This window comes from Cebus imitator, unplaced genomic scaffold (assembly GCF_001604975.1).
Source record: "Cebus imitator isolate Cc_AM_T3 unplaced genomic scaffold, Cebus_imitator-1.0 Scaffold397, whole genome shotgun sequence".
NCBI lineage: Eukaryota > Metazoa > Chordata > Mammalia > Primates > Cebidae > Cebus > Cebus imitator.
Window position 1 is genome coordinate 1,322,639 of NW_016107712.1, and position 27,217 is coordinate 1,349,855.

Genomic DNA, 27,217 nt, shown 5'->3' on the forward strand with positions numbered 1-27,217 from the left:
AGACAGAGTCTCACTCTGTTATCCAGGCTAGAATGCAGTGGCACAATCTTGACTCACTGCAACCTCCACCTCCCGGATTCAAGCGAGTCTCCTGCCTCAGCCTCCCAAGTAGATGGGATTCCAGGTACCCACCACCATTCTGGGGTAATTTTGGTATTTTTAGTAGAGATGGAGTTTCACCATGTTGGCCAGGCTGGTCTTGAACTCCTGACCTCAAGTGATCTGCCTGCCTCTCTCTCCCAAAGCAAGTAGTACTTTATACCCCATTATTTAAAACTAATAATAATTTAACACTAACAAATATACAAGAAAAAATAAAACTAATACAATCTACACCTAAAGTTCATCCCCTGCTTTTAAACTTTTTGTTGTTTCTACTTACATCTTATTAGACTATGTCTTAAAAAGACATGTAGTTATTATTTTTTTATTGGTTCATTATTTAGTCTTTATAGTTGAAATAAGAGTAGTTTACACATCACACTTACAATGTTACAATACTCTGTGTTTTTCTGAGTACTTATTATTACTGGTAAGTTTTGTACCTTCAGATTCTTATTGTTCACTAACATCCCTCTCTTTTTGATTGAAGGACATCCTTTAGCATGTTTTATAGGATAGTTCTGATGTTAATGAAATTCCTCAGCTTTTGTTTGTTTGGGAAAGTATTGTTTCATATTTGAAGAATATTTTTGCCAGATATACTAATCTAGGGTAAAAGTTGTTTGTTTTGTTTTATTTTGCTTCATCACTTTAAATATGTCATGTCACTCTTTGCTTGCCTATAAAGTTTCCAATGAAGTCTGCTGCCAGATGTATTGGAGCTCCATTGCATGTTATTTGTTTCTTTTCTCTTGCTGCTTTTAGGATATGTACTTTCCTCATTTTTGACCTTTTGGAGTTTGTGAATTAAATGCCTTGAGATAGTCTTCTTTGGGTTAAATCTGCTTGGTGTTCTATAACCTTCTCATATTTGGATATTGATATCTTTCTCTAGGTTGGGAAATTCTGTCATTACCCCTTTGAATAAACTGCTGTATCTTTCTCTATCTCCTGTTTAAAGCCAGTAACTCTTAGATTTGCCCATTTGCGACTATTTTCCAGATACCATAGGTATATGTCATGGTTTCTTCTTATTTTTTTTTCTCCTCTGACTGTATATTTTCAAATAGCCTGTCTTCAAGTGCACTAGTTCTTCCTTCTGCATGACCAATTCTGCTATTAAAATATCCTGAGGCATTCTTCAGTATGCCAACTTCATTTCTCAGCTCCTGAATTTCTTCTTACACTTTTTCATTATTTCAGTCTATTTGTTAAATTTCTCTGACAGAATTCTTAACTCCTCTGTGTTCCTTGGATTTATTTGAGTTTCCTCAAACAGCTATTCCGAGCTCTCTGAAAGGTCACATATGTATGTTTCTGCATGACTGGTCCCCCTGGTTTCTTATTTAGTTTATTTGGTGAAGTCATATTTTCCTAGAGGGTCCTGATATTTACAGATGTTTGTCTGTGTATGGGCATTGAAGAGTTGGGTTTTTATTGTAGTCTTCTCAGTCTGGGCTTGTTTGTACCCATCCTTCTTGGGAAGGGTTTCCAGATTTTAAAAAGGCTGATGTGTTGTGATCTAAGCTGTATCTGTTTTAGGAAACACCCAAGCCCAGGAATATTCTGGTTCTTCCAGACTCATAGAGGTACTACCTTCATGGTCTTCGATAAGAACTGGAAGAATTCTCTGGATTACCAAGCAGAGACTCTTATTCTCTTCCCTTTTTTGGCCCAAACAACCCCTCTCTCTGTCCTGTGCCACTTGGACCTGGGGATAGACAAGTTTCCCTTTACTTTTCCCTCGCAAAAAAAAAAAGTGTTCCCCTGTAGCCACCACAGCTGGGAATTTGATGAGTCTTACCTGAAGCCAGCAAGTTTCAGAGGCTCAAAAGGCCTTTGATGTAGTACCTGGATATCAGTGGTGTTTATTTAGGGCTAAGGTTCTCTCAGTTAGCTGGTGATGAATGCTGCCAGAACTGGATCCTTTCCTTCAAGGCAGTGGGTTCCCTATTCTGACTGGTGTCCTATCCTATTGTGACTGAGCTGATATCCTATATGCAATACAAAGTCCTCTCCATTCTTCCCTTTCCTCTCCTAAATCAGAGGGAAGGGGTCTCTTTTGGAGCCACGAGCCATTGAGCTTGGGGTTAGGGAAGGGGTGATACCACCACTCCTTTAGCCACTCCAGCTTGTGTTCCAGAAGGTTGTGTGTCCCCAAGTCCACTGTCTCTGGGCCCAGTTGAGCACTAGGACTTGCCTAGCAGTTACAATCCTTTTGGCCTAGACTGTCTTTCAAGTTTATTTTGTGCCACAAAGCACTTTAGCCAGTAATGGAAAGGTTTGCAGTTGATTCTACCAACTTCTGAGTGCTAGAATCAATAAGTCTTTGGCTAGGGCTGGTTTACATGCTCTCTCCACAAATGGGTTATATGGTTTACCTCTGTGTCCTCACTCAATTCTCATCTTGAATTGTAATCCCTATGTGTCTAGGGATCCCTCCCTGGGAGGTGATTGGATCATGGGGATGGTTTGTCCCACGTGCTATTCTCATGATAGTGAGTTCTCATGAGATCTGATGGTTTAAAAATAAGTGGCAGTCCCCCCACCACCTCCTGACACCATGTAAAATGTACCTTGCTTCCCCTTCATTTTCCACCATGATTGTAAGTTTCCTGAGGCCTCTCCAGCTACAAAAAATGTAAGTCAATTAAACCCCTTTACTTGATAAATTATCCAGTATTAGGTAGTTCTTTATAGTAGTGAGAATGGATTAATACAGTGAGTGTCAGCTGAGTTTGGTCCAGTTATATTTTCTGTTATAATAGGGCAGCTCAGGGCTCAATGCCTTACAATTGCTGTGCTCTCCCTCTCCCCAACATACAAAAGCACTCTCTGTACCGCATCTGCTCCCAGAGGATCCGTGAAGGATGGCATTGTTGACTCAAGATTTTTTTTTCCTACCTCTTCAATGTCTCTTTCAGTGATACAAAGTTAAACTAGATTCTTTAAGTGCTCACTTGATTTTTTATTCTTATAGAGGTGTTTTTATGTGTAGATAGTTGTTAAATTGGTGACCTTGCAGGGGGTATGATTGGTAGAGCCTTCTATTTTGCCAATTTGCTCCACCCTTTCCTCTCACTTTCTATCCTTATTTAAATACCTATTCTACAATTTTTCACTTATCTATTCAATTAGCACTGTAAAAAGCAACTGCTTCTATTTTCCCCAGTTTTTAAACAACAAATATTACTTGCCCCCTTGTATCAGGTAGTTGTTGTGCAATTGATACTGGGCATGCAAACATGAAAAACACAGTGCTTGTGCACTAAAGAAGGCAGAGGGCTGAAGAAAACAGCACAATATGCTCTAGTGCCTAGAACATAGGAATCAGAGAGTTATGAAGACATGGAAAAGATGCTGCTGTGAAAGCAGCCGATTCTGGAAAACTCTTCGGAATCTGCAGTCTGTGTGCCATTCAAAGATGTTTGAACCTTCTTATCCAGTGAGCCACTAAAAGTTTATAGCAAGGAAGTATCCCAGATAACACTGATGTATGGTAAAGCTTAGAGACTAGATGCATTTGTACCTCTTATCAATCGGAGCTGGTGAAGAGGAAGGAAGGTTTCCATTAAGCTTTTGGGAAAGACAGACACCTAAAAGCATTTCTGAAAGACAGGAGAGGTACCAGTATCTCTCCATGGGAAGAATCTCCTGAAGAATTCCTTAAGGGAGACAACTGCTAACATCTAAGCTTTAATGCAATGAAGAAATTAATTTTAAGGAAACTATTAACAGAGAGAAGCACAACGAGAAATTCCTCACAATGAGAGTTCCCTAAGTCCGTACCTTTCCTTACTCAAACCCCATCTGCTTTACATTGTTTCAAATATTTGCAGGGAGCAAATCGCAGATTGAATAATACATACAATTTAATAAAAACAGAAATAAGGTGTACCTGACATGAATATGAAAATAATATTTCAATATGTATAAAATAAAATATCCAAAGAGATAAAAATATGCAAAATAAAGATACCTTTTCACTAATAAGCAATATAACTAAGAAGAATTATTTGATATCATTTCAAAATTCTTTTACTGAATAGAATCTTGCTACTTAAATTAATAATTGCTGTGTTCTTTTAGTCTTTTGATGTTCTTTTCTTTTTTTCTTTCTTTTTTTTTTTTTTGAGATGGAGTCTCACTCTGTCACCCAGGCTGGAGTACAATGGCATGATCTTGGCTCACTGCAACCTTCAGCTCCTGGGTTCAAGCAATTCCCCTGCCTCAGCTTCTTGAGTAGCTGGAATTACAGGTGTCTGCCACCATGCCTGGCTAATTTTTGTATTTTTAGTAGAGATGGGATTTCACCATATTGGTCAGGCTGGTCTCGAACTCTTGACTTCAGGTGATCCACCCGCCTCAACCACCCAAACAGCTGGGATTACAGGTATGAGCCATTGCGCCTGGCCTATTTTCTTTTATATTGTTATCTAGTTACAAAGTTAACTTTATTATTTCCCAAAGATATTTTTGTAAATAGGATGAAAGTCTCAAAGGTTTTAATTATCTTAGTATTTAACTCCTATTTAAGGAGGTACCAGTATTTCTAACACTAGCACTTCAATTCTAGTTATCATCCCAAACAGGGCTTTGGATTTCTTTCATTCGAATCTCTCTTATATTCACTGTTTTAAGTGATGCTCTGGAAACTTCACCTTTATGAGGCTATGTTCTGGGATTTCGTATTTATCCAACAAAGATGAAATGATTAAAGAAGCAGATAGATAACTAAACTATTCAGGTTAGGTTTTCTAAAACCTAATAGATCTCACTACAAATTAAATTAGAAAAACAGATTTCTCATTATTTCTTTTCTCAAATTCACAGAATGCTCATTTTGCTATATTCCCAGTTTCTTTTAAATGATAATACAAAGTCTCTTATTATAAACTCAACAATTGCTAAAACATAAACCCCACAGGTTTCTGATTAATAATTCTTTCCTGACATTCACACAATGTTCATGTTATCACATGCTCAATAGCTTTTAAATGGTTATGAGAAAGATCTTATTACTAATTTTTAGGATTACTGAAATTATATTTGCCATTAAAATTTACTGGAAAACTCAGGAAAGTTCTTACAATATACTATTTCAGCTAAGTAGGTAGGTTATTTTAAAAATTCAAATCTTCTGGGATATATTCTGACATATAAACAGTAACTATAGTAAATAAAATTACAATGTACATTGTGATTTCAGTACAGATGTTCAGCGTGAACCATGGGCAAAATATTCACATTTCTTAATATGGCAGAATAGCTTGTGAAAGAAACAATTACTGAAATGTTCTATCCTGGGGAAAAAAATGTAAAATGCTGGTTTTCTTCTGAGACAGAGACTCATTCTGTCACCCAGGCTGGAGTGCAGTGGTGTGATCTCAGCTCATTGCAACCTCTGCCTCCTGGGTTCAAGGGACTTTCTTGCCTCAGCCACCTGAGTAGATGGGATTACAGGCATGCTCCAACATGCTCAGCCAATTTTTTTATTTTTAGTAGAGATGGGGTTTCACCATTGTCGGCCAAGCTGGTCTTGAACCCCGGGCTTCAAGTGATCCAACTGCCTTGGACTCCCAAAGTGCTGATATTACAAGTGTGAGTTACCGTGCCTGACCACAAAATTTCTTAAATGCATAGTCTATGTGGGAGCAAAGCCAAATACAGAAAGGAAAACTAAATGCCCTGAAGGAGAAGCACAGTGTGGGTTGGGACACCTTCTTTGAGATCAAACAAGTCTAAAATATATCACAGCAATGCCTCTGCAGTTTCTTCTTCAAGAGTAGAGTGTTCTTTTCACCTTCTCAGTGAATTCACAGATACAAATGCCATTGTGTGGTCCAAATGCTAGCAGATTTAGATGAACCCCATGTCATACTTAGTCCAAGATATTAGGAGACTGACTGAAGTGCAGCCTTTCCTTCTTTCCAGCCTGTTATAGTACAGCTTGATCTGGACTGAGATCCCAGACTCGGAACTTGTTTTATCTAATCCCACAATGACATGACAGTTGCAAAATTTTTAAGCCTGCCTTAAATTACATAAACAACCTCTTAATGTATCTCCCTGCCGTGTGATGGTCTGCTGTCACCAAGTTAGCATAATTCTGTCCGTCAGTACCCAGACCTCAGACTTAAAATGGCTCTCTCCTGATGCTAAAACCTGAATCATACCGTGCCTGCCCACCATCGTCCCTTCTCCAGGCCATCAGAGCTTGGTGGTAGAGAAAAATCCTAAATACAGCTGTGACCCTTTCTTTCCCCCTCATTTCCAGTACAGAAGTTAACAATGAAATGGTATTTTCTAGTTATCTAAAAACTAGGAAAATCACTTTTTGTTTTCATGTGAATCTGTAAAAGAAATCATGACTTGCATATTTACAGCATCCTGAAAAATTGTCTAGGAGTCATAAATTACATTTAATTTTCACTACGTTCAAAGATCCTCTCCCACAACAGAAAGACCAACAGAAAATATGTTTGGGGACCACTTTACTTCCAAACTGACTGAATAGCCACAATGCAATATATTATCTTTATGAATCTTTTTTTGTTATGAATATAATTTTTAAGTACAGGATAAGGTGGACTTATCACAAGAAAATGAAACAATCTGTTTTTCAAGCTATTACTTTTTTACTTGCTTTGCAATTACAATATAGACATTTTGTCAAATGTCCTCAGACTCTCCAGTTTGACAAGTTATTTCCCTCCCTGTCCCCTGTCCTTTTATAAGACACGTTTACGTTTTCCATTGCTCTAAAATATGTCTTTCATGTAATTCAAAAATAAAAGTCTAATAGAAAAATGTATCACATGAAATAACAAATCCTCCAATTCTAAACTAGTTTAAACACATAAAGCATGATGACAACTTGTCAGCTACATTATCACTGACGGTTTTGTTAAAAAACTTAAAGTATATTTTATGATAAATTTGAATACTTCAACTTCCTTTCTTCACTTCTAACTTCTTCTACCCTCACCCACACACAAAAAAATGAGGCAATTAAACAAAGTTAAAATTCTAATTATCAAGTAGTTATAAACCGAAATGACATTTATTTCACTCCCAAAATTTGATGGAATAAGCACATATTCCTAAAAAACATCACAAACAAAAAATAACTTTCACAATCAGATAACAATAATAAATGAAAGTAAGAAAAATATACACTAAGCTAGGAAGTGTGCACATGAAAGTGACAATTTCTAGATTGACACCACACATTTCCTTTTTGGTGGTATTATGGTTTGTCTAACTCCTTAATCTCAAAGCATCAGATAGATGATTTGACTTTCATGTTACTTTGTGTTATGCAGGTCTGAATAAAGAAGAAATTCATTTCTTAGGAGCTCTTTCTAATTATTCTCTAGTTATCTGCATGCAACGGCTTTAAAATGAGCCCATCACAATGGCTACCTTGTAATTAATAAGCTGTTTTCCATTGACATTGTCTGGATTTTTTGACCTAGGCAAAGTAATTAGTCTGCATTTTTGCACAACAGAGGTTGCTTCTTCCCTTCCTATTGATTGGTGTAATTCATTCTTATTCAATCAACATTCAAACTTATACCAAAGCATGAATCCTCTTATCCTTCATTAGCTCTTCTTCTTACATTATGATTAACTTCATGGAAAGATCAACTCACCTGGTACAAACTCTCTCCTGAATCTTCCATTGTGAACAGGCATTCCTTTGCCTTTGCTGTTGGGTAGTATTTAATTTTGGTTGTGGCTTTAATGATTCCATCACAGTAGACATCAACATTAACTGAACCAGCAGGAAACTCTTATTTAAAAAAAAAAAAAACAGACAAGAGTTAGGGGCAGACTTTATAATGCATATTCATACTATTACATCTTCTAGAGAATATAAAGGAAGCTTTTAAAAATTCTAACACTTTTACTAATCTCTAGCATTTAAAATCGTTTTTTAAAATTCTCGGTAGTTGGAACCACAAAATGAAATGTACAATTTTGGACTTAATTGCTTTAAAAAACAACCATAGCATGTGTATACATATGTAACAAACCTGCACATTCTGCACATATACCCCTGAACTTCAATAATAAAAAAACTTAAAATATAAAAACATGTTAAAATAACAATAAAATAAAGCACTAAATTATTTGTCCCTGTTTATTTACTAATATAACTTTTCTTTGTAATAATCTATAATCATCCTTATATAATTCTTTAGAATTTGGAAAAGTATAGCCATTTATCAAGAATTAAGTATTATTATTTTTGAGATGGGGTCTCACTTTGTCACCCAGTCTGTAGTGCAGTGGCATGGTCTCAGCTCCCTGCATCCTGAGTTCAAGCGATTCGCCTGCCTCAGCCTCCTGAGTAGCTGGAACTACAGGTGCCTGCCACTACGCTTGGCTAATTTTGTATTTTTAGTAGAGGCAGGTTTCACTATGTTGGCCACGCTGGTCTCAAACTCTAATCTGCCCACCTCAGTCTCCCAAAGTGCTGGGATTACAGGTGTGAGTCACCATTCCTGGACCAGTATTTCTTATAAATCATATGAAAAGAATTCAGTTAATACAGGCAATTTTCTCAAAATTGTGTTTTTGAAAGAGTACAGCTGATTTAAATTATATAACTTGTATTCAATTGACTACAATGAAAAACCCTGGGAAAGGCAAGTTTTAGTGCATGGATACTGAAGTACTATTTACATCATATATTCATCCAAAGACTTTTTGAGAACAAATTGTTCAAAGTGAATCATATGCTACATTAGGAATTCTATTGTAATATATGAGCAGAATTAAAGTTATATAAGAATTTAGGGCTTTCTATGAAAGAATATCAATAAACAATCATTTCAGTAAAACGTTATTGTATTTTAGTGTAAGAAAAGTAAACAAAATGTAATTCTTTAAATTTATTTGTGGAAAAAATTTTAAGAGTTTTAAATTTAATGGAGACAGTTCCCAAATTCTCCCAGAAAACTGTCACTCAAATATCTGGGGTTAGGAATAAGTCATTAAATATAAGAGCATTGAATATTAATAAGTTCTTAAGGTTTAAGTATTAATTTCACTCTATCTCATGAAGCTGTTGAAGGACTTCTTATAATATTGCTGAAGGAAATTTAAACGCAACAAAAGCAATTTTAAGCTTAACTAGGTCAAGGAGCTGAAATTTCTTCCTCCCATATTGTTTGGCTAGATGCCTTGCCTGTATTATAAAGAAGATGGATGTAGAAAAGTAGGAGCTCTCTGTTGGTGGGAGTGTAAATTAGTTCAACCATTGTGGAAGACAGTGTGGTGATTTCTCAAGGACTAGGAATAGAAATATCATTTGACACAGCAATCCCATTACTGGGTATATACCCAAAGGATTATAAATCGTTCTATTATAAAGACACATGCATACATATGTTCATTGTGGCACTATTTACAATAGCAAAGACTTGGAATCAACCCAAATGCCCATCAATGATAGGCTGGATAAAGAAAATGGGGCACATATACACCATGGAGTACTATGCAGCCATAAAAAAGGATGAATTCTTGTCCTTTGTGGGGACACAGATGAAGCTGGAAATCATCATTCTCAGCAAACTGACACACACACAAAAAAAACCCAAACACTGCATGTTCTCACTCATAAGTGGGTGTTGAACAATGAGAGCACATGGACACAGGGAGGGGAACATCACACTTGGGCCTGCTGGGGGTTGGGGCGGGTTAGGGGAGGGATAGTAGGGGGTAGGGAGATTGGGGAGTAATAACATTAGGAGAAATATCTAATGTAGATGACAGGGGGATGGATGCAGCACCATAGCATGTGTATACCTATGTAACAATCCTACATGACCTGCATATGTACCCCAGAACTTAAAGTATAATTAAAAATAAAAGAAGAAAAATAGGAGCTCTCTCTTCCCAAAGAAGTATCCACCCAATAGAGAATGTAAGAGAAACAAAAAAACAAAAAAATGAAAGTTTTAAAGCACATCTCATCAGCTAAAGCTGTATGCATATGGTAAAGGGGTTCTAGAGTTATTGGAGTCAAATGAAATCAATTTCAGTAGATTTTATAAAAATAATTTTAAATTTAAATTTAAATGTTATGTCATAAAAATCATTTTGAAAGAAGATATTAATTTTGTTTATCACAAAAGAGATGAGTTTTACCATGGAGAGTTAACCTTTTGAAAGAAAATTGGGCAATGAATCATGGGAGGTATATGGTAAGATTTGGTTGATGGGTTTTTGATGCAGAGTAGCTAAAATATTCCATATATTTTTAAGAATCTAACATGAAACTGAACTGATTTATTTCTCATATATTGTGTCCTTAGATAACTCAATTTTACCAGTGAATCTACAGATAATGATGTCAATTTTACAGTAATCCTCCAAAGAGATGCCTTTTAAAGTAATGTATTTGCTGTATACATTCTCATATTTGTTGAATGGCAGTTATTAGATCAATATCTAATTACTGTACCCAACTAAATGTCAGAGGAATGCCTTATAGATTCATCTGGTTGGAGGGCCTCCTCAATAATATATTATTGAACTGACCTTTATATGAGCAGTACCGTGTACTGCTGGAGCATTATTTTACTTTAATTTTGGTTCACTAAATGAATGTATTTTACAGCTTCTCAGTAAAAATAAAAATCAATTAATGTAAGGACTCAAATAGAAGAGAGTAAAATTAAATGTTGTTTACTATCTAAAGTAGTCAAGCAACACCTAACCCTGTAAGTACACACAAATATAGGTCAAGATCACCAAACCAAACAACGATATCACTGAGACACCCGTAAAGAGGAAAACAGGCACAGAATGGGAGGGAAAAATGGAACTCCTAACTCCCATCGTTTCAGATCTCAAATTCCAAGACATTAAAACGTCTTTGTTAATCTTCCCCTTCTCTATACTTAAGTGAGCTGTCCTACATGAGGTACAAACCAAAGTAATTTATGAAAAATATAATCTGAAGGTATTTCTGAACAGTTACAATATTTCACTAATTTTATAAAAGTGGTATTTCACAAATCTACTAATTTTAGAGCTCTTTTTTCTGTGTATGACTACTGTCTGAGAAGTTGTGCTCCTTTTGAACCCATTTTAGCCTTTTCCCATATGGTAAACCTTAAATGATCCCACTAGTGTTTCCACAAGAGCTGAAATAAACATGGCTCTATTTGGATTAGAATATTATCATTATGCAGTGGCTCACGCCTGTAATCCCAGCATTTTGGGAGGCTGAAGTGGGCGGATCATGAGGTCAGGAGATCGAGGCCATCCTGGCCAACACGGTGAAACGCTGTCTCTACTAAAAATACAAAAATATTAGCTGGGTGCAGTGGCACACGCCTGTAATCTCAGCTACTCGGGAGGCTGAGGCAGAAGAATTGCTTGAACATGGGAGGCGAAGATTGCAAACAGCAGAGATGGTGCCACTGCACTCTGACCTGAAGACAAAGAAAGACTCTGTCTCAATAATAATAATAATAATAAGGTATTATTAAATAAAGATAAGGGGCTTCAAAATCTAGGTTATGCCTAAAAATTAATATCAATATAAAATAGGTTAAAATTGTTTTCCCAAATTATGATATTATAAAAAACTATTATCAATTGTTACTATTTTCTTAAGCAGGTTCAGCATAATATTTGGCATATCCTGGAGTATTTTTCATGCTCTTTTAATAAAATATAAAGTTATAATTTACATTATCCAGGGCAGCTTCTTAATTAATAAAGAAATTCTATAAATTTGTGTATACATTATGCATTTCATTCAACTTTTAATTGGTTGTGCTCCTGCTGCATTAAACTTTTTTCTCACTGTACTGTTAAGTACCAGAGGAATACTCTCTACGTTCTGTGTAAAATTAGTCAGTATTTCTAGTTTAATGGTTTCACATATATTTGTTATAAGTTTTTACAAAACTAAGACTATAGTAACTTCAAATTGGTTTAGCACAAAATAGTCCTGTCAGTGACAAACCTATGGACACCATTAGGTGGGTGTGATTTCTAGAAAATAAATTAATTTTACGTGTGGTAAGTTACAGAGCTGAAAGGAAAGGGGAGATGGCAAAACTAGAAGATATTTACTCAAATAAAAAAGTCAGGATAAGATGTTTCCATGTGCCAGAAGAGAAAGATGCTGCTTAGTAAAAGAACATCTTAAGATTTCACCATGATTTTTGTTATCTCTACATTGTTACCAGCTGAAAATATCCGGCACTGGTGCTTTCTTTTATGGAAGGCCAACAATTAATAATTCAATTTTTTAGAGACACAGACCTCTTCAGATTATCCATTTCTCCTTGTGTGACTTTTAGCGGTTTATGTCTTTTGAGGAAGTTGTCCATTTGTCTGGGTTATCAAATTTATAGCCATACTCGTTATTATCCTTCTATAATCCACATTCATGGATCAATAGTAATGACCCCTATCTTATTCTTGATATTGGTAATTTGTGTCTTTTCTCTTCCTTCTTGTTAACCAGGCTAAAAGCATATCAATTTTATTGATCCTTTAAAAGAACCAGCTTTGGATTTTGTTAAATTTCTCTTTCATTTTCCATTTCATTGTTTTCTGCTCTAATTTTTATGATCTATTTCATTCTGCTTCCTTTACACTTAAATTGCTCATCTTTCTATAATTTCTTAAGATGGAAGCATAGGTTATTAATTTTATGTTTCTTCTTTTCTATTATAGGTTTTTAATGATAAAAATTTCCTTGTACATACTTTTTCTCTACATTCCACAAACTTTGTTAAGTTGCATTTTAATTTATTTCAAATTATTTTAATTTTGCCTTTGAAGCCTGTTATTTAATCTCTGAATTTGGAGGATTTTCCAACTTCTTTCTGTTGCTGATTTCTATTTCAATTCTATTGTGGTCTGAGAACACACTTTGTATGATTTCTATTCTTTTATATTGAATAGAGTATTTTTTAAAGATGAAGCAGATGGCTTATCTTGGCGAATGCTCCAAATGAGTTTCAGAAGAACATGCATTCTACTGTTGTTGGATGGAGTATTCTATAAATGTCAATTAAATCAAGTTGATTAATAATGCTGTTCAGTTCAATTCACTTAGTAATATTCTGTCTGCTGGGTCTATTAATTACTGAAAGACAGTGTTTGAATCTTATAGAATAGTGGACTTGTCCATTGCTGCTTTCAATTCTAGCAGCTTTCATCTTACTTATTTTGACACTGTTGTTAAGTGTGTACATGTTTAAGAGTTTTCTGTCTTCTTGGAGAATATACCTTTATCATTATGTAATGGTCCACTTTATTCATGATCACTGTTCTTTTTCTGAAGTCTTCTTTGTATGAAATTAGTACAGCTTTCCAGCTCTACTTTGAGAAGTGTTAGCATGGTATTAGGTTGGTGTATCTGTGTTTTGATCTCTGTCATTAATATCTGAATATTTCTTGTGCTTCATTTTCTCATTCTTGTTGTATTCCAATTACATTACATTACTTTCAATGCCATTGGCGAAATCACAATTACTTTTGCACCAATCTTGCTCCACCCTTTCATTTTTTATTTACCTGTGTCTTAGTATTTAAACTGAGATTTTACAGATGATATATTGTTGCATCTATTATTCATTCTGGCAATCTCTGTCTTTTAATTGGTGTTCTTAGACTATTCACTAAGCTTAAGCAGTTACTACTTGGCTTCAGTACGTAGTTGGGTTATATCTATTAAACTTGTAATTTTTTAAATTCCCTACATTTTTCTTTGTTCCCCCTCTCCACCACAACTTTTTCTGCTCTTTCGCAAAATTATTTGAAAATTGTATATAATTCCCTTTCTCTCCTGTTAGCCTGCCATTTATAGCTTTTTTTAAAAAATTAATGATTGTCCTAAAGTCTGAAATATGCATTTTTCACAAACCTAAGTCCCTCTTGTCCCTTATGATATTGTTGCCATTAATTTCATTTATCCATATGCTGTAACCACCCAACACATTGATAGTGTTTACTTCAGACACATATTTATCTTTTAGATCAATTAAAAATGAGGAAAATGACAATTTTGCTTTTACCTTCATTCATTTACCATCATTTATTCTCTGATGTTCTTTCTTTTAGTAGATCTAAGTTTATGACCTATATTATTTCCCTTCTTCCCCAAGGAACTTCTTTTAAAATTTCTTGCAGGGCAGGTCTGCTGGTAATGAATTCCTTCATTTTTCTGTTTGAGAAAGTCCTTATTTCCTCTTCATTCTATATTCAGGATCATTTCACTGAATATAGAATTTTAGATTGGTGGGTTCTTTTTTTCACAATACTTAAAATATTTTACTCTACTATTTTCTTGCTTGTGTGATTTCTCAAGAGAAATTCAACATAATTCTTATACTTGTTTCTCTACAGGTAAGGTATTTGTTTTCTCTGGCTTCGGACAAGATTTCCTCTTTTCAGTTTTCTGCAGTTTTAATGTAATATGAATAGGTGTCAATATTTTATATTTATCTTTCTTTGTGTTGGTTGAGCTTCCTATATCTGTGTTTTGATCTCTGTCCTTAATATGTGAATATTTATTGTGCTTCATTTTCTCATTCTTCTTGTATTCCAATTACATGTATGTTATACCTTTTCAAATTGTCACACATTTCTTAGATGTTTTGTCTTTTAAAAAAAAATACTTTTTTCTCTTTACCATTTAAGTTTGGAAAGTTTTCATTGACCTATCTTTAAATTCAATGATTCTTTTCTCACCTTTGTCAAGTCTACAAATGAACCTATTAAAGTTACTTTTTAAATTTCAGATACAGTGGTTTTGTTTTCTAGCATTTCCTATTGATTCTTTCTCAAAATTTCTCTCTGTTTATATAATCAATATATTCTTTAATGTTGTCTACTTTTTCTATAAGATCCCTTGATATCTTCACCATATTTAAAATCCCTCTCTGAAAATTTCATCACCTGTGTCACATCTAATTATAGTCTGAGGCATGTTTTTTCTCTTTAAATTGTATTTTATCTTGCCTTTTGGAATGCCTTGCAATGTTTGGTTTATAACTAGACATACGGTAAATAGTCGTGTAGCAAAAGAATTTATAAGAATCTGTTTAGGAGTTGGATTGTATTTAATGTTTGTTGTAGCTATCAGTACAAGTGGCTTCAAATTCCTCTACCATTTTTGTTTCTGTCTCTCTTTTTTATTACGTACTTTTCTAAGTACTTTACCTAGAGAGAGTCTGAGTCTTGTTTTTTTGTTTTTTTGTTTTTTTTTTAAGTTTGTTTGTGTATTTGTTTTCTTAAATAATAATCTACTGTCATTACGGTGGAATCCTGTTGTGGTAACCATAAGGTAGTGGGGAAGGAAAGCATTCTATATTCTTAAGTCTTATTCTTTTAGTGACTCTTGGCTGTGACTTTACAAGTGTTTTTGCTGTGGCATAGCCTCCCCTAACCCCCATTAAGTGAGAGACGAAGGCTAGAGGGAGCCATAGTGAGATGATGTCCTTTTCCAGCTGCAATGAGGCTCTGGTGAAGTATTTTCTTCTGGAGAGTAGGCCTGTGCTGTGGAAAACATGCTGGGTGTATTTCACAATGATTATTCTTCCTCTGACTCCATGGGCTTCCTCTGAGAAAGAGGTTCAATGGGCTCTTTCTCAGATCTTCACTGTTAGAACCTGATGGAATTAATGGATGTAAATCCTACAAAAGCATAGGGACCTCCTAAAACTACTGACCCCAGGAGTTTCTCACTCTCAAACTGATCCATACTCAGCTTTCAGACATTCATCAAAATTAACACTTAAGTGCTCCCACCAGTTTGTGACTCCAGTGGCTTCTGCTTTAGCAGATTTCAAATGGCACTCTCTTAATTCATCTTTTTCTCCAGCTTTTGGAATAGTGAATTGCCCTTGTCAGAGCTCATAGTATAACGTCTTGGTGTGCTCCATACTTTGAGCTAAAGAAGAGTGAAAGGGCTTCAGAAGCAAGGTCTTTCTGACCTTCCATCCTCCTGTCTCCCACTGTTCTTTCTGCCCCTGATCAAGTCATAGAAGCCTGAATTCCTCTTCCCCTAGGTGCGTCATAGAAACTAGAACTCCTCTTTCCCAAAGAAAACCACAAAATCAAGAAAGTTCTCCCTTCTTTCTTCTTCCTTAAAGATCCTCATTTCAGAGAAAGCCTGCTCCATACCTGGTAGGAAGGCATGTCACACAGAGAAGCCAACGAAAATCTGAAGGGGAAGGCCTTACTGGATCCTCCTCCGCTCAAGCCTGTTACCACTAGTTCATACTCTTTTGCTCACTCACTATTCTACATGGTTGTTTATTCTTTGTTGAACCTCAACATGAAAACGGACAGTTTTCCCTGGGTCCTTGGGTCTTCATTTCTGAAGGTTGTCATACATATTTGATTAAATAAATTTGTTATGCTTTTCTCTTCTTAATCTGTCTTTTATTATAGGAGTGACAGCTGTAAGCCTTATGATGGTGAGAAAATGTATCACACCTTCAACTAACACTTTGCAACTTTAGTTCTCTAACAGGTTCAAGAAATGTGGTTGATTTGTAGTTGTTGAGCTGTTTCTTGTAAAAATGGGCTCTTTACATGTTGGGGCTAAAACCATTAGTCTAAATATTACTTGTAAAACCTTTGTTTTCCTTATCTGTGCATAGGTACTGGGTCATGATGTAAAATGTAGTTCTTACTAGTTGTTCTTAGTAGCGTTCAAAACATTTCAAAATACAGTGACATGAAGCAGAGAAAATAAGTCTCTGGGCCTATTTCTGCTGAGGCATTTTCCATCCATACTCCCAAACAGGTAAATGCAACCATCCTGAATATTGCTACATAGCAACCAACATTTTGGGAAAAAATTTCTCATCAATTTAGAGAATACAGCAGTTGAAAGAATTAAATAAGTTTAATTATGATAGCTGGTAGATAGTGGTTTATTTATCTGTTTACTACAGATTTGTTGTTTAATCATGGAGACAATATTATGTCCCGTTATATCTTGGAAAGCATGACATATTTGTTTTCTGCTTTTCTTATAATTAATTTAAACTTTGATATGTTTTATTCTTTATACTGTTCTTAGCCATTAGGTACAGTGAGCAAAAATTCTTAAGTAATGTGAATTATTATCTTTGACTACTTGATCTGCTGTTTGGGAAATATCATTTAATTGCTTCTTAATTTGCAACAGTGATGTCTCTATAGTGACTTTAGTCTAACTAAATCTAAATTCTGAAACTAATTAGTTAGAAAATTTTATTCATTAAACCACTTAATAATGTGATATAATGAAGTAGGCAGCATTGAGACAAGAAAAGAGACAGAATTTTTCTCATTTCACTTCTACATATGCTTATCCATGACAAAAAGCAGTGTCTGAAATGTTCATAAATGTTTGGTATGAAGTCTTTCCTTTTTATAATCCAACTGCAGCCTAAGTTGTGCAAGAAAATCCATATAGGGTACACATGCTTTCCAAACAAACAAAAGTCTGTAAATGTTTTGTAAATAAACCGCATAATAGCTATATTTTAAAAGGAAAAAATGTTCAGGATGTGTTTGACATGATCTTTAATTTTAAATATATTGCTATATTTTTAAATTCATAAGATTTAGCATCTTTTTGTCTCAAAATATTTTATAAAATTCACATTTATGAGGTTTTATAAGGTGATTTTATTCTCTGATCATAAAAAGATATCATAATGTAAAAACCATGTAGTCTTACATTTATATGAAAATATCCAGAAATTAGTATCATATTAATATTAGATTTTGATTTTAGTACAACCATTGTGGCAAATATGGTTAGTCCATCTGGAATTTTAAATCTGATGCAATTTATTATGCTATAAGCAAAGCTGGATAATGAAATGATTAGCTTTGTAAGTGAAATGAGGAAAAGATGAGAAGATTATATGTATAAATTGCACCAAACTGATAAAATAATGGGAAAAAATACTTTCCAGAGCAACAAAAATATACCAAAGACTTGGAGGAAAAAAAAGAAAAGGAAAACAAATAAAGTTTATTAATAAAAATCAAAATAAATTGCTCATCCAAATGTCACAACAAAGAAAACAATTTTAGTTATATGTTTAGTAGTTGCCAGATATTAAAGTGCTCTCTGCCGACATATTTAAAAATGTATGATGTTACTGAATGTCATTTCACTACACAGTATACAAACTCATTTCTCGTAATTTACACGTTCTTACCTTTGCAAATCCAGATTAATAATAACAACTTTGAGTATGTGAAAACTAAACACAGGAAACACCTGCAGAACAATATTAGTTTTTGTAGGGAAGTGAAACCATTTATCATAAATTTATTGGAAGGAACTCAGGGTGATGTTTTATACTTATAAATCATAAACATTCTTACCTAAAGCTTTCATGCACCAGACTTTCTTATCCCAAAGTGCCGGCCGTGTTCTAATGTGCTTATTATTTGATGTAAATTCAACCTCCACAGTATCACCAATTACTTCATCTCTCAAAATTATGAATATTTCACCAGGATTCTATAAGATGAAAATGTAACACATTTAAGTATTTGAAAAAGTTTACATTAACCAAAGAACCCATTACATCTCTTTATAATTAAGAGTGTTGTATTTGTATGGTGTTTGTATTTTCAATTGTATCCACAAATAAAATATGTAAATGTGATTCTCACTACATTTTAAATGTTATCAAATTTCTTTTTATTGTATGCTCTATTTTTCTCTCTAGTGCCATGTTTTGCAACTTAGAGAAACAGTATGAATATAGCCTCTTTCTTTTTCTCTTGTCCCTTCCTAAACATGCCTCCCTGTCACAGGGTATAAGCATCATTTCACAGACCAGCAGAAGACTTTAATTCAACTGTTAACCAAATTGTTTTCCCAAATCCCTCTTTTTACACCTTTATATAACTTGGTTTCTTTAGGTACAAATGACAGAATTGAAAAGTTTACGTTTAAGATATTCTACAATTTAAATGTAATGAGTTTTCCTTTTAAAAATCCAATGGTTTTATATTTTATGTAGTAAAAGTTTGGCGGTTATTCTTTACTTATTATAAGTGTCTGTGATGGTTTTTGAGCTGACTAAAGGTTATAAATCTAAAAAGTTTCTAGATTTAATTAAGATGGAAATGCCAAATTTATATGTATAAGGTAAAAAGGGTTACTGAATGACTCTTTTGGAAAAATACTGAGAAAAAATAGTAGGAATGAGAGATAGGAGTTAATACAAAGAAAAGAGTAAATATTATATATTTTATACAAGAAATTATACTCAGCACATTTATAGAAATATATTTCCTCTAATTCTAACTGAAACAGATAAACACAGACACATACATACATAAAGACAGAGAAATGCATACACACATCCCAAAATAAATGGATAAGCCTATTTCTTTTTCTCTTTTAGGAAAAGGACAACTAATATACAGAATTACATTCTGAAGACTAATCAGAAATATTTAACTTCCAAGTCCACACTCTTTCTTATATCATTCTGTTGAAACTGAGGGAAAAACTAAAGCAACATATTCTTTTTATGATTATCTTAGATATCACCTTTCAAAAGCTTTTTTCAAACTCATATTAAGTTTCAATTCCAAGCTAAAAAAAAATACAGGGATCCCATTTATATGGTCTTATAAAATCATGTTTATCAAAAAGTTATTAATTTCAAGAATATCTTATTTAAATTCTTCTAAGTACAAACTACTCACCAATAAAACTTACATCTTCATGCTTTATGCCGAAGAGTTTCTAATTATGCTGATGTTACAGAATCACTCCAGCTCACACACAAATCTACTTCAGGCATTTTCCACCAGAGTCTAATACTTCCAAATATTTGTCCACAGGTATTTTGAACTAAGCTTCTTCTCACCATTTTCAGTGCTCATCAGGAAAGGATCCTATTTCAAAGGAACTCCTACTATTCCACCTGTTGCTCTTGCTCCAGGCAACACGTCAGAAAAACAGAAATGTAAGCCCTCCTGTTCCTCACATCTGCAACCTCCTCCTCACAGGGCCTTGCTTCTAGCACAGTTCTTTTGTTCCTTTTGTTTCTCATATCTGCCCCTTTACCTCAAATCTTTAAGAGCCAAATAATGTCTTTCCATTTCACTTGGGCTCAGTTACTCAAGATCTCTTCTGTGTGTGCACCATTCTTGTTTAACTTTGACTTATGCCATTCCACATTTGGCAAGTGCATGTACACTCTCCTGGTGTTTTATCAACCCAATTGACTCCTCACTCATGAGTTGCCAACAGACTGCTTCTGACCCATCAGATTCCCCACTCAGGGCCAGGTGCCCCCGCCTGTAATCCCAGCACTTTGGGAGGCCAAGGCAGGTGGATCACTTGAGGTCAGGAGTTCAAGACCAACCTGGCCAACATGGTGAAACCCCATCTCTACTAAAAATATAAAAATTGGCCAGGCATGGTGGCAGGTGGCTGTAATCCCAACTATTCAGGAGGCTGAGGCAGGAGAATTGCTTGAGCCTGGGAGACAGAGGTTGCAGTGAGCCAAGATCTCACCACTGCACTCCAGCCTGGGTGACAGAGCAAGACTCTGTCTCAAAAAAAAAAAAAAAAAAAAGAAGGCAAGACTCCACCTTTCAACCATTTCCTGAGAAAAATTCTAAACAAAAGACAAGCACACTGACCACCCCAAATGAGGCACTCACATCTTCATTTGTACCCATGGCATGGCAAGCTTCACAGGCCCACAACCTTACAGTCACACAGGGCCCCACACTTAAAAGGCCCTGTATTTGGTTTAATGCTGTGGTGTAATTACCTTGATATGCTTAATAGTTTGAAAATGGTACTTTGCATTTTCATTTTGCACTGCAAAGTAGGTAGCCAGGCCTGCTTGAATAAAATGTTGGCATGCTTTTTAATTCCTTTTCTCCTTTTGTATCCCCATATTTATCCTCTTCAACAATGTCCAACTCAAGTTTCACCAGCTCCACAAAATCCTCTGCAACTTCAGCTCACAAGGAGTTTTAAAACTTTCAAAGGAACACTAGAGCACTACATATCCATAACCATCATTTTTGACTGTTTCTAAGAGTTATGCCCTCTACTCCTGATTAGTTTTTCATGTCTGTGTCTTGCCTTTCTAGCTAGATTTTAAACATCCTAAGGGTGTTTTTATTTTCTTATATTATTGTAGCACCTTTCAAAACATTTTCACATAAAAGACATTCTGTATATATATTTTTAAGTTAAGATGGAGTAAGTCTATAAAATTATGACATTTTCTTTCTTTCTTCTTTTTTTTTTTTTTTTTTGAGACAGAGTCTAGCTCTGTCACCAGGCTGGAGTGCAGTGGCACGATCTCAGCTCACTGCAACCTCCACCTCCTGGGTTCAAGCAATTCTCCTGCCTTAGCCTCCCAGGTAGCTGGGACTACAGGCGCATGCCACCACGCCCAGCTAATATTTTTGGAATTTTAGTACAGACGGGGTTTCACCATGTTGGCCAGGATGGTCTCCATCTCTTGACCTCGTGATCCACCCGCCTCAACCTCCCAAACTGCTGGGATTACAGGCTTGCACCACCGTGCCCGGCCAAATTGTGACATTTTCTAATTTAGCATGCTTAGCTGTGTTCCATACCTCTGTCAGTACTCAAAGCTTCCTCTACTTCTGGGAGTAAGCATTGGCTTTTAATTATATCAGTAAATTTAATTCAATGGAGAAAATATTAGGACTCTCAAATGGTTATAAATTTAGTTTTAGCACTCATGAAGCTATTGTTTTGCTCCCAATCTTTCTGACTCCTCTATGCATCCTTTCTTTGGATCTGAGCATTCAGGGAAACAAAGGTTATGACTATCACTTCCAAACTTTAAAGCTTGGCTACATTGGTCATAAGTCTTGAGACCTAACAACAGGGGTGAAATTGTGATCTGCAATGTTGCGTTTACATCTGAATCTCTGACATAGGACACAGACATTATTTTGTGTGTGTGAAAACTCCCCAAGTAGTCCCCGTATGGAGCTTAGTTTTTGATAACCACCTACTTAAAGAAAAGAGACATCTTTTGGTCACTGTAAAACTTCACCTCTGAGATGGCAACACTTCACAATATGGACATTTCAGACATTAATGCACACAATCACCTTTTGCTGCTTTTACTGTATTTTTCAATTAAATCACAAGATTGGGCTTTAGGTTAAGGCTGGTTACTAAGAACTAGTTCGGGATTTGGTGTCAGAAGTAAGTGGGTAGTTCTGTTACATTTTGTTTTAAATTGTATTCAGAGTCAAGGGATGAAATGGTAAAAAGGTAATCTCTGAGATTCTTATGGCCCTTAAGAGTCACATTATTTCATGTCATCTCAAGTTATCTCTAGATTTGCTTATTACATAATCCATGTGGGCTTGAAGACTCAGAGTTTCAGCCTCAAGTGTGTCAGTTAACAGGTCACATAAAATAAAGACCTTTATGAGGGAATATGCCGTGTTGTAGAATTTTTATTTTAAAAACATTCAATAAAATTAATAAGGATTCAAATGCTGATAAAGCCACTTGAAAGGTCTATTGTGGTTGCATGATGACTTTCAGAATAAAATTTTCTCAAGAAATCAATAAGTGACTCAACACGTTTTTTAAATGTCTCTGACTTAACATCAGGATAGCAGCAGTGGGAGAATAAAATACAAATAAAGGAATTAGGATTGATTATACTAGAGGAAGTAAGAGATATAGGGATAAGGAAAGTTGAGATTACAGTGGGCAGATTCTACAAAAAGGAAGGGAGAATGGTATATTAAAAGATCTGGGCATAAAGATAAAACAAGATAAAGAAAATAAACTCACTCTTAATTGTTCTTTATGATGGAGCTACCACTGAAAAAATATAGAAGTCATTTCTGAATCTGTGACTAGGGATCACAAAAATTACAGATTTAACCTTGACACTGTCGATATTTTTGGACCAGATACATTATTGTTGTGGGAGCCACTGTGTGCATTATAGGACGTTTAGCAGCTTTCAGAGTTATACCCTCTAAATGTTAGTAAAAATCCCCCAGTTATGACAACCAAAGATGTCTGCAAACTTTGCCAAATGTCCCCTGGGTAGAAAGGGGCAAAATCACCTGCAGTGGAGAGCCACTGCTTTGGGGGTGTTTGCCTAAGAAATTTATAAAGTTGGGGCTTCAGAGTAACGGACTGCACAGGGAAAAGAAGTTACTAAAAAACACAGACAAGGTCATGTTCTGGTATTGGTATAATTCCAATGGGAGAATATCTCACAGGTAGATTTTTCTTCAGGGAGATAAAATTGGAGGAGATTTGTTTGAATAATGATGCATTTGGGAGATCTAGAACTCACATCTCTCATGATCAATTAACCCCCACACACAGAGAACAAGAGGCATATGCTAGGAAAAACAAATGTCTTGGCCCATAAACAAAGCAAAGTTCAAAAAATACTTAAATAGAAAAAAGTATGCTAGTCTTATAGAAAGTGAACAAGGAGGCCAAATTAAGAAAGCAGGTTGGAACTGCTAAAACTCACCTAGGTATTTCTCAAAGACACAGACAATTAACTTACATAAATAGGACAGTGGAGGGATAGCTTCACTAGTGCATGGGGAAAAGGTTTAGAAAAGAAAGTGAAATATTTTTTTTGCTGTTTGAGAAGTGGCACAAAATTTTAAAAGTCTAGGAAATCCAAATATGTGGAAAAGAGCAGTGTTAGGAGGAGTGACAAAGCAAAGGAATCAATATTCTCAAGCTCCAAGGGTCACAGGCAATGGCTACAGCGCCCACTGCCTTAATTAACAATAGACTAAAGTTAATGCTCCAGAACAGATGAGGGCACAGAGAAGAGAATTTCTCTAGGAGGCAGATCCATAGACCTCAGCAATTCCACAGCAAGAGGCATCAGCAGGAAAAATTTAAACTAACTCCCTTTTCATCAGGGAAAATGAAGATTACGCAACTATAAAGAACTTATAGTTGATCCAGTGTTAGGATGCTGGAAACACAAAACTACAAAGGAAATTAAGTGGGTGTGAAACAGCCCCATCTTAAGGAAGACCTGGTGATGACGGAGATAGTAGTGTATATTTCTAGATTTTTTAGGTTGACAGAGAAGCCTCAACTATCATTTCTTTAAGGCAGCAGTCTTAAGTGGTCTCTATTCATGGACTACCTGGAAGACTTCTTGGAAATGTGTTTGAGGTGAAAGGTTGTGCTTTCAGACAGTTGACACAGGCTGAAAGTTGTGGCAAATCTGAAACACGATTTTCACTCAGTGAATAAAAGTGGTCTTTTCTATTGTGCTTGGCAATAATTTTATGGATTCAGACTATACTAAAATGTAAGTTCTAAGAATAAAAAATCTTGCAAGGGATAACTATTTTTGGTCCAAGTATTAGCTTACTTTAATTAGAATGTGAGGCTGGCACTAAAATAACTTTGTATGCCTTTTAAATGTTTAGGATCCTTTAAAAGGTGGGGTACCTAAATGAAATTTTATATTGAAATAATTTAACTCCAAGAGTCTGAAAGAATAATATCCATGTCAATAAAAAACAGTCAACAATTCTATTGAAAAAAACCTTATCTAACTAGCCATCTACATAATATATCATTGCTTAGATAGCAGTGAGATTTGACTTTGGGACTGCTTTCTTTGAAAATTTAGTAAGAGAAGGGTCTTACAGTGTTCAAATTTTACTGTTGCAGATATTTTTAAAAGCAGCTATGTAGACTCACAGCATAACTCCTGTTGAGCTACTTTTAGTTTCAGAGGGTTTTCTTTTTTTCTCTGACTTCATCTACTTGAGAGTAGTTGCCATTTTTCTTTTAATACACTTCTTCTCTGTCTTTCCCATTGTTTCTGACTCAGCAGGAGCCATGAGTTCTGGCTGTTTAGTCTGATCTCCTTCCTTTAAGTTCTGAATACTTGTAATTTTTCTTTGCCTGATGCTCTGTATCAGTTTCCTCAGACCTGTATAGTTCAGTTTCCTGGGGTCTCAAAGGTAGTGTCAAAACAATTTTTTGTTCCTCTGGAACTAATAGCAAGTAGCTTAAAACAGCAATTCTTCTGCTCAGGCATGGGGTAAGGGTCTACAGAGTGAGGGTGAGGAAACTAAACTATACCCATCTACACAGGATATTCCACTTCCATCAGGACCACTGGTACTAGTAGGATCAAGAGACCCACCCAAAGTGGTCAGTGAGCCCCTGCCACTGGCTTCTGTCAGAAAGACTCCTTTAGGCAGCTCCCAGAAGGCTCTCCTGTATCTCTGGCTCTTTCTACTCAAGGATGCCACAAACTGAGGCCCAGCATCTTTTTCTTGTCCTAATTATGTAGTCAGAGATTTGGAAAGGCTTATTTTAACGGTTCATTCCAAGTAAGACTTAGGAGGAAGACATGCTAGGAACATATATTCCCACAGTCACCTGCCCAGAAATCATCCTCCCACATGATACTCTTATTTCCTGAAGGACAATCTCTTCTAACTTTTATGGTATTTCCACTTTATGTCAGCCTTTGATACAAGTTTCATCATTGAAAAGTTGGTGTGGTCCTAAAAATAAAGTATTTTAAAATTCTATCCAAGGGTATGTTTCCCTGCAGGAAAATAGATCCTCTTTTAATTAGCTTGATAGATATTGCAATTGTACATCTATTTGCAAAATGTGAAGTAACAGTTGATAAAATTAAGCCTCCATATAACCTTCACTATTTAATTTTTCAACAATTATGTGTCAAATGCCTATTAGTTCAATTATTACCCAGTATATATCAAATGCCTACTAATTATCTAGGTTCAGAGGATAGCCATGAACAAAGGAGACAAAAATGCCAGCTATGCTGGAGCTTGCATTCTTGTGAAATACAACCTCCATTAAAAAATAACTGTTGGGCTGGTTGCAGTGGCTCATACCTATAATCTCAACATTTTGGGAGGCTGAGGCAGGAGGACTGCTCCAGACCAGGAGTTAAAGACCAGCCTGGGCAACATCATGAGATCCTGTCTCTACAAACAGTCACCACCAAAACACAATGGGGTCACTTAGGTAACAAGGTATCTTTACTGACCTCACATGGAATTTCAGCGGGAAGCACCACTGCTAGTGGCATGGTGTTTCTTGAAGCTTCTGACAGTTCTTCAATTTCCTTTCTCTCGCTTATTTCCCCAGAATGTTTTACTTGTAGGTCTGTTGGAATGCTGACTTCAAGGTAGTCTTCTTCAGAATCTAGAGAAAATTTTATGAATGTAGATTATAATATAACTAAAGTCACAGTATTTCCATTATTGTTATAAAGACTAATTACTGAACAACCAATGTAATTCGTATATGGGAAAAGTGAGCTGAGTTTAATATAGCTGAAATAATTGAACCAATGTTGTTAATATTTAAAATAATGCTTCACAATGTAACTAGTTTTATAACCTTTATGACCAAACTAAATCAACTATATAATACTATGTTCATCTACTAGTAAAGTGTTTTCCAAAAAATAGAATCCAGTCGCCATTTATACTTTTTCTAATATTAAAACAGTAAATCTGTAAAACATAAAACCATTTGTTTTCCATTATGATTATTAAGGTCATTTATTTTAAGTTGGAACTATTTAAATCAATTTAGTTATTTGCCCTATATGTTTCTAATTTTACAAAACAAAATGCATAATTATGGGATAATTACTCAATAAATTAATCTAGTATTTATTTGAAGGAAATGCTAGTTTAGTAGTAAAACACTAGTGTTCATCAAAATGTTAATGTATTCTACGAAAACAATTATCTACATCGAATAAATTGGGTTTGTTTATAGCAGTGTTACTAAGAACACTGAAATATGCTAATGTAAATTTTGAAACCAGGAGAAGAGTATCTGATTTAAAATTTTTGTTTTTAAAAAATTGCAACAGTAATTTAGCATTTAGTCTTAATCATTAAAACATTGTTCTCGGCCGGGCGCGGTGGCTCACGCCTATAATCCCAGCACTTTGGGAGGCTGAGGCGGGTGGATCACGAGGTCAAGAGATCGAGACCATCCTGGTCAACATGGTGAAACTCCGTCTCTACTAAAAATATAAAACATTAGCTGGGCATGGTGGCACGTGCCTGTAATCCCAGC

At 35.3% G+C, this 27,217-nt stretch overlaps 1 protein-coding gene across 4 annotated transcripts in view; it reads right to left on the minus strand.

Moving 5' to 3' along the window:
- BANK1 (B cell scaffold protein with ankyrin repeats 1) overlaps nucleotides 1–27,217 on the minus strand; it is a 311,677-nt gene that overhangs the window by 230,470 nt on the left and 53,990 nt on the right. For all 4 annotated transcript variants that reach the window (XR_005196871.1, XR_005196870.1, XM_017508664.2 and 1 more), the window contains exons 3-5: nucleotides 26,169–26,326; nucleotides 18,478–18,616; nucleotides 7,758–7,897 (exon numbers count right to left, since the gene is read on the minus strand). Coding sequence is in view for 2 of the 4 variants with exons in the window: in XM_017508664.2 (XP_017364153.1) it covers nucleotides 7,758–7,897; nucleotides 18,478–18,616; nucleotides 26,169–26,326 (437 nt within the window). In the remaining 2 variants the exon portion in view is untranslated. The remainder of the gene's footprint in view (nucleotides 1–7,757; nucleotides 7,898–18,477; nucleotides 18,617–26,168; nucleotides 26,327–27,217) is intronic.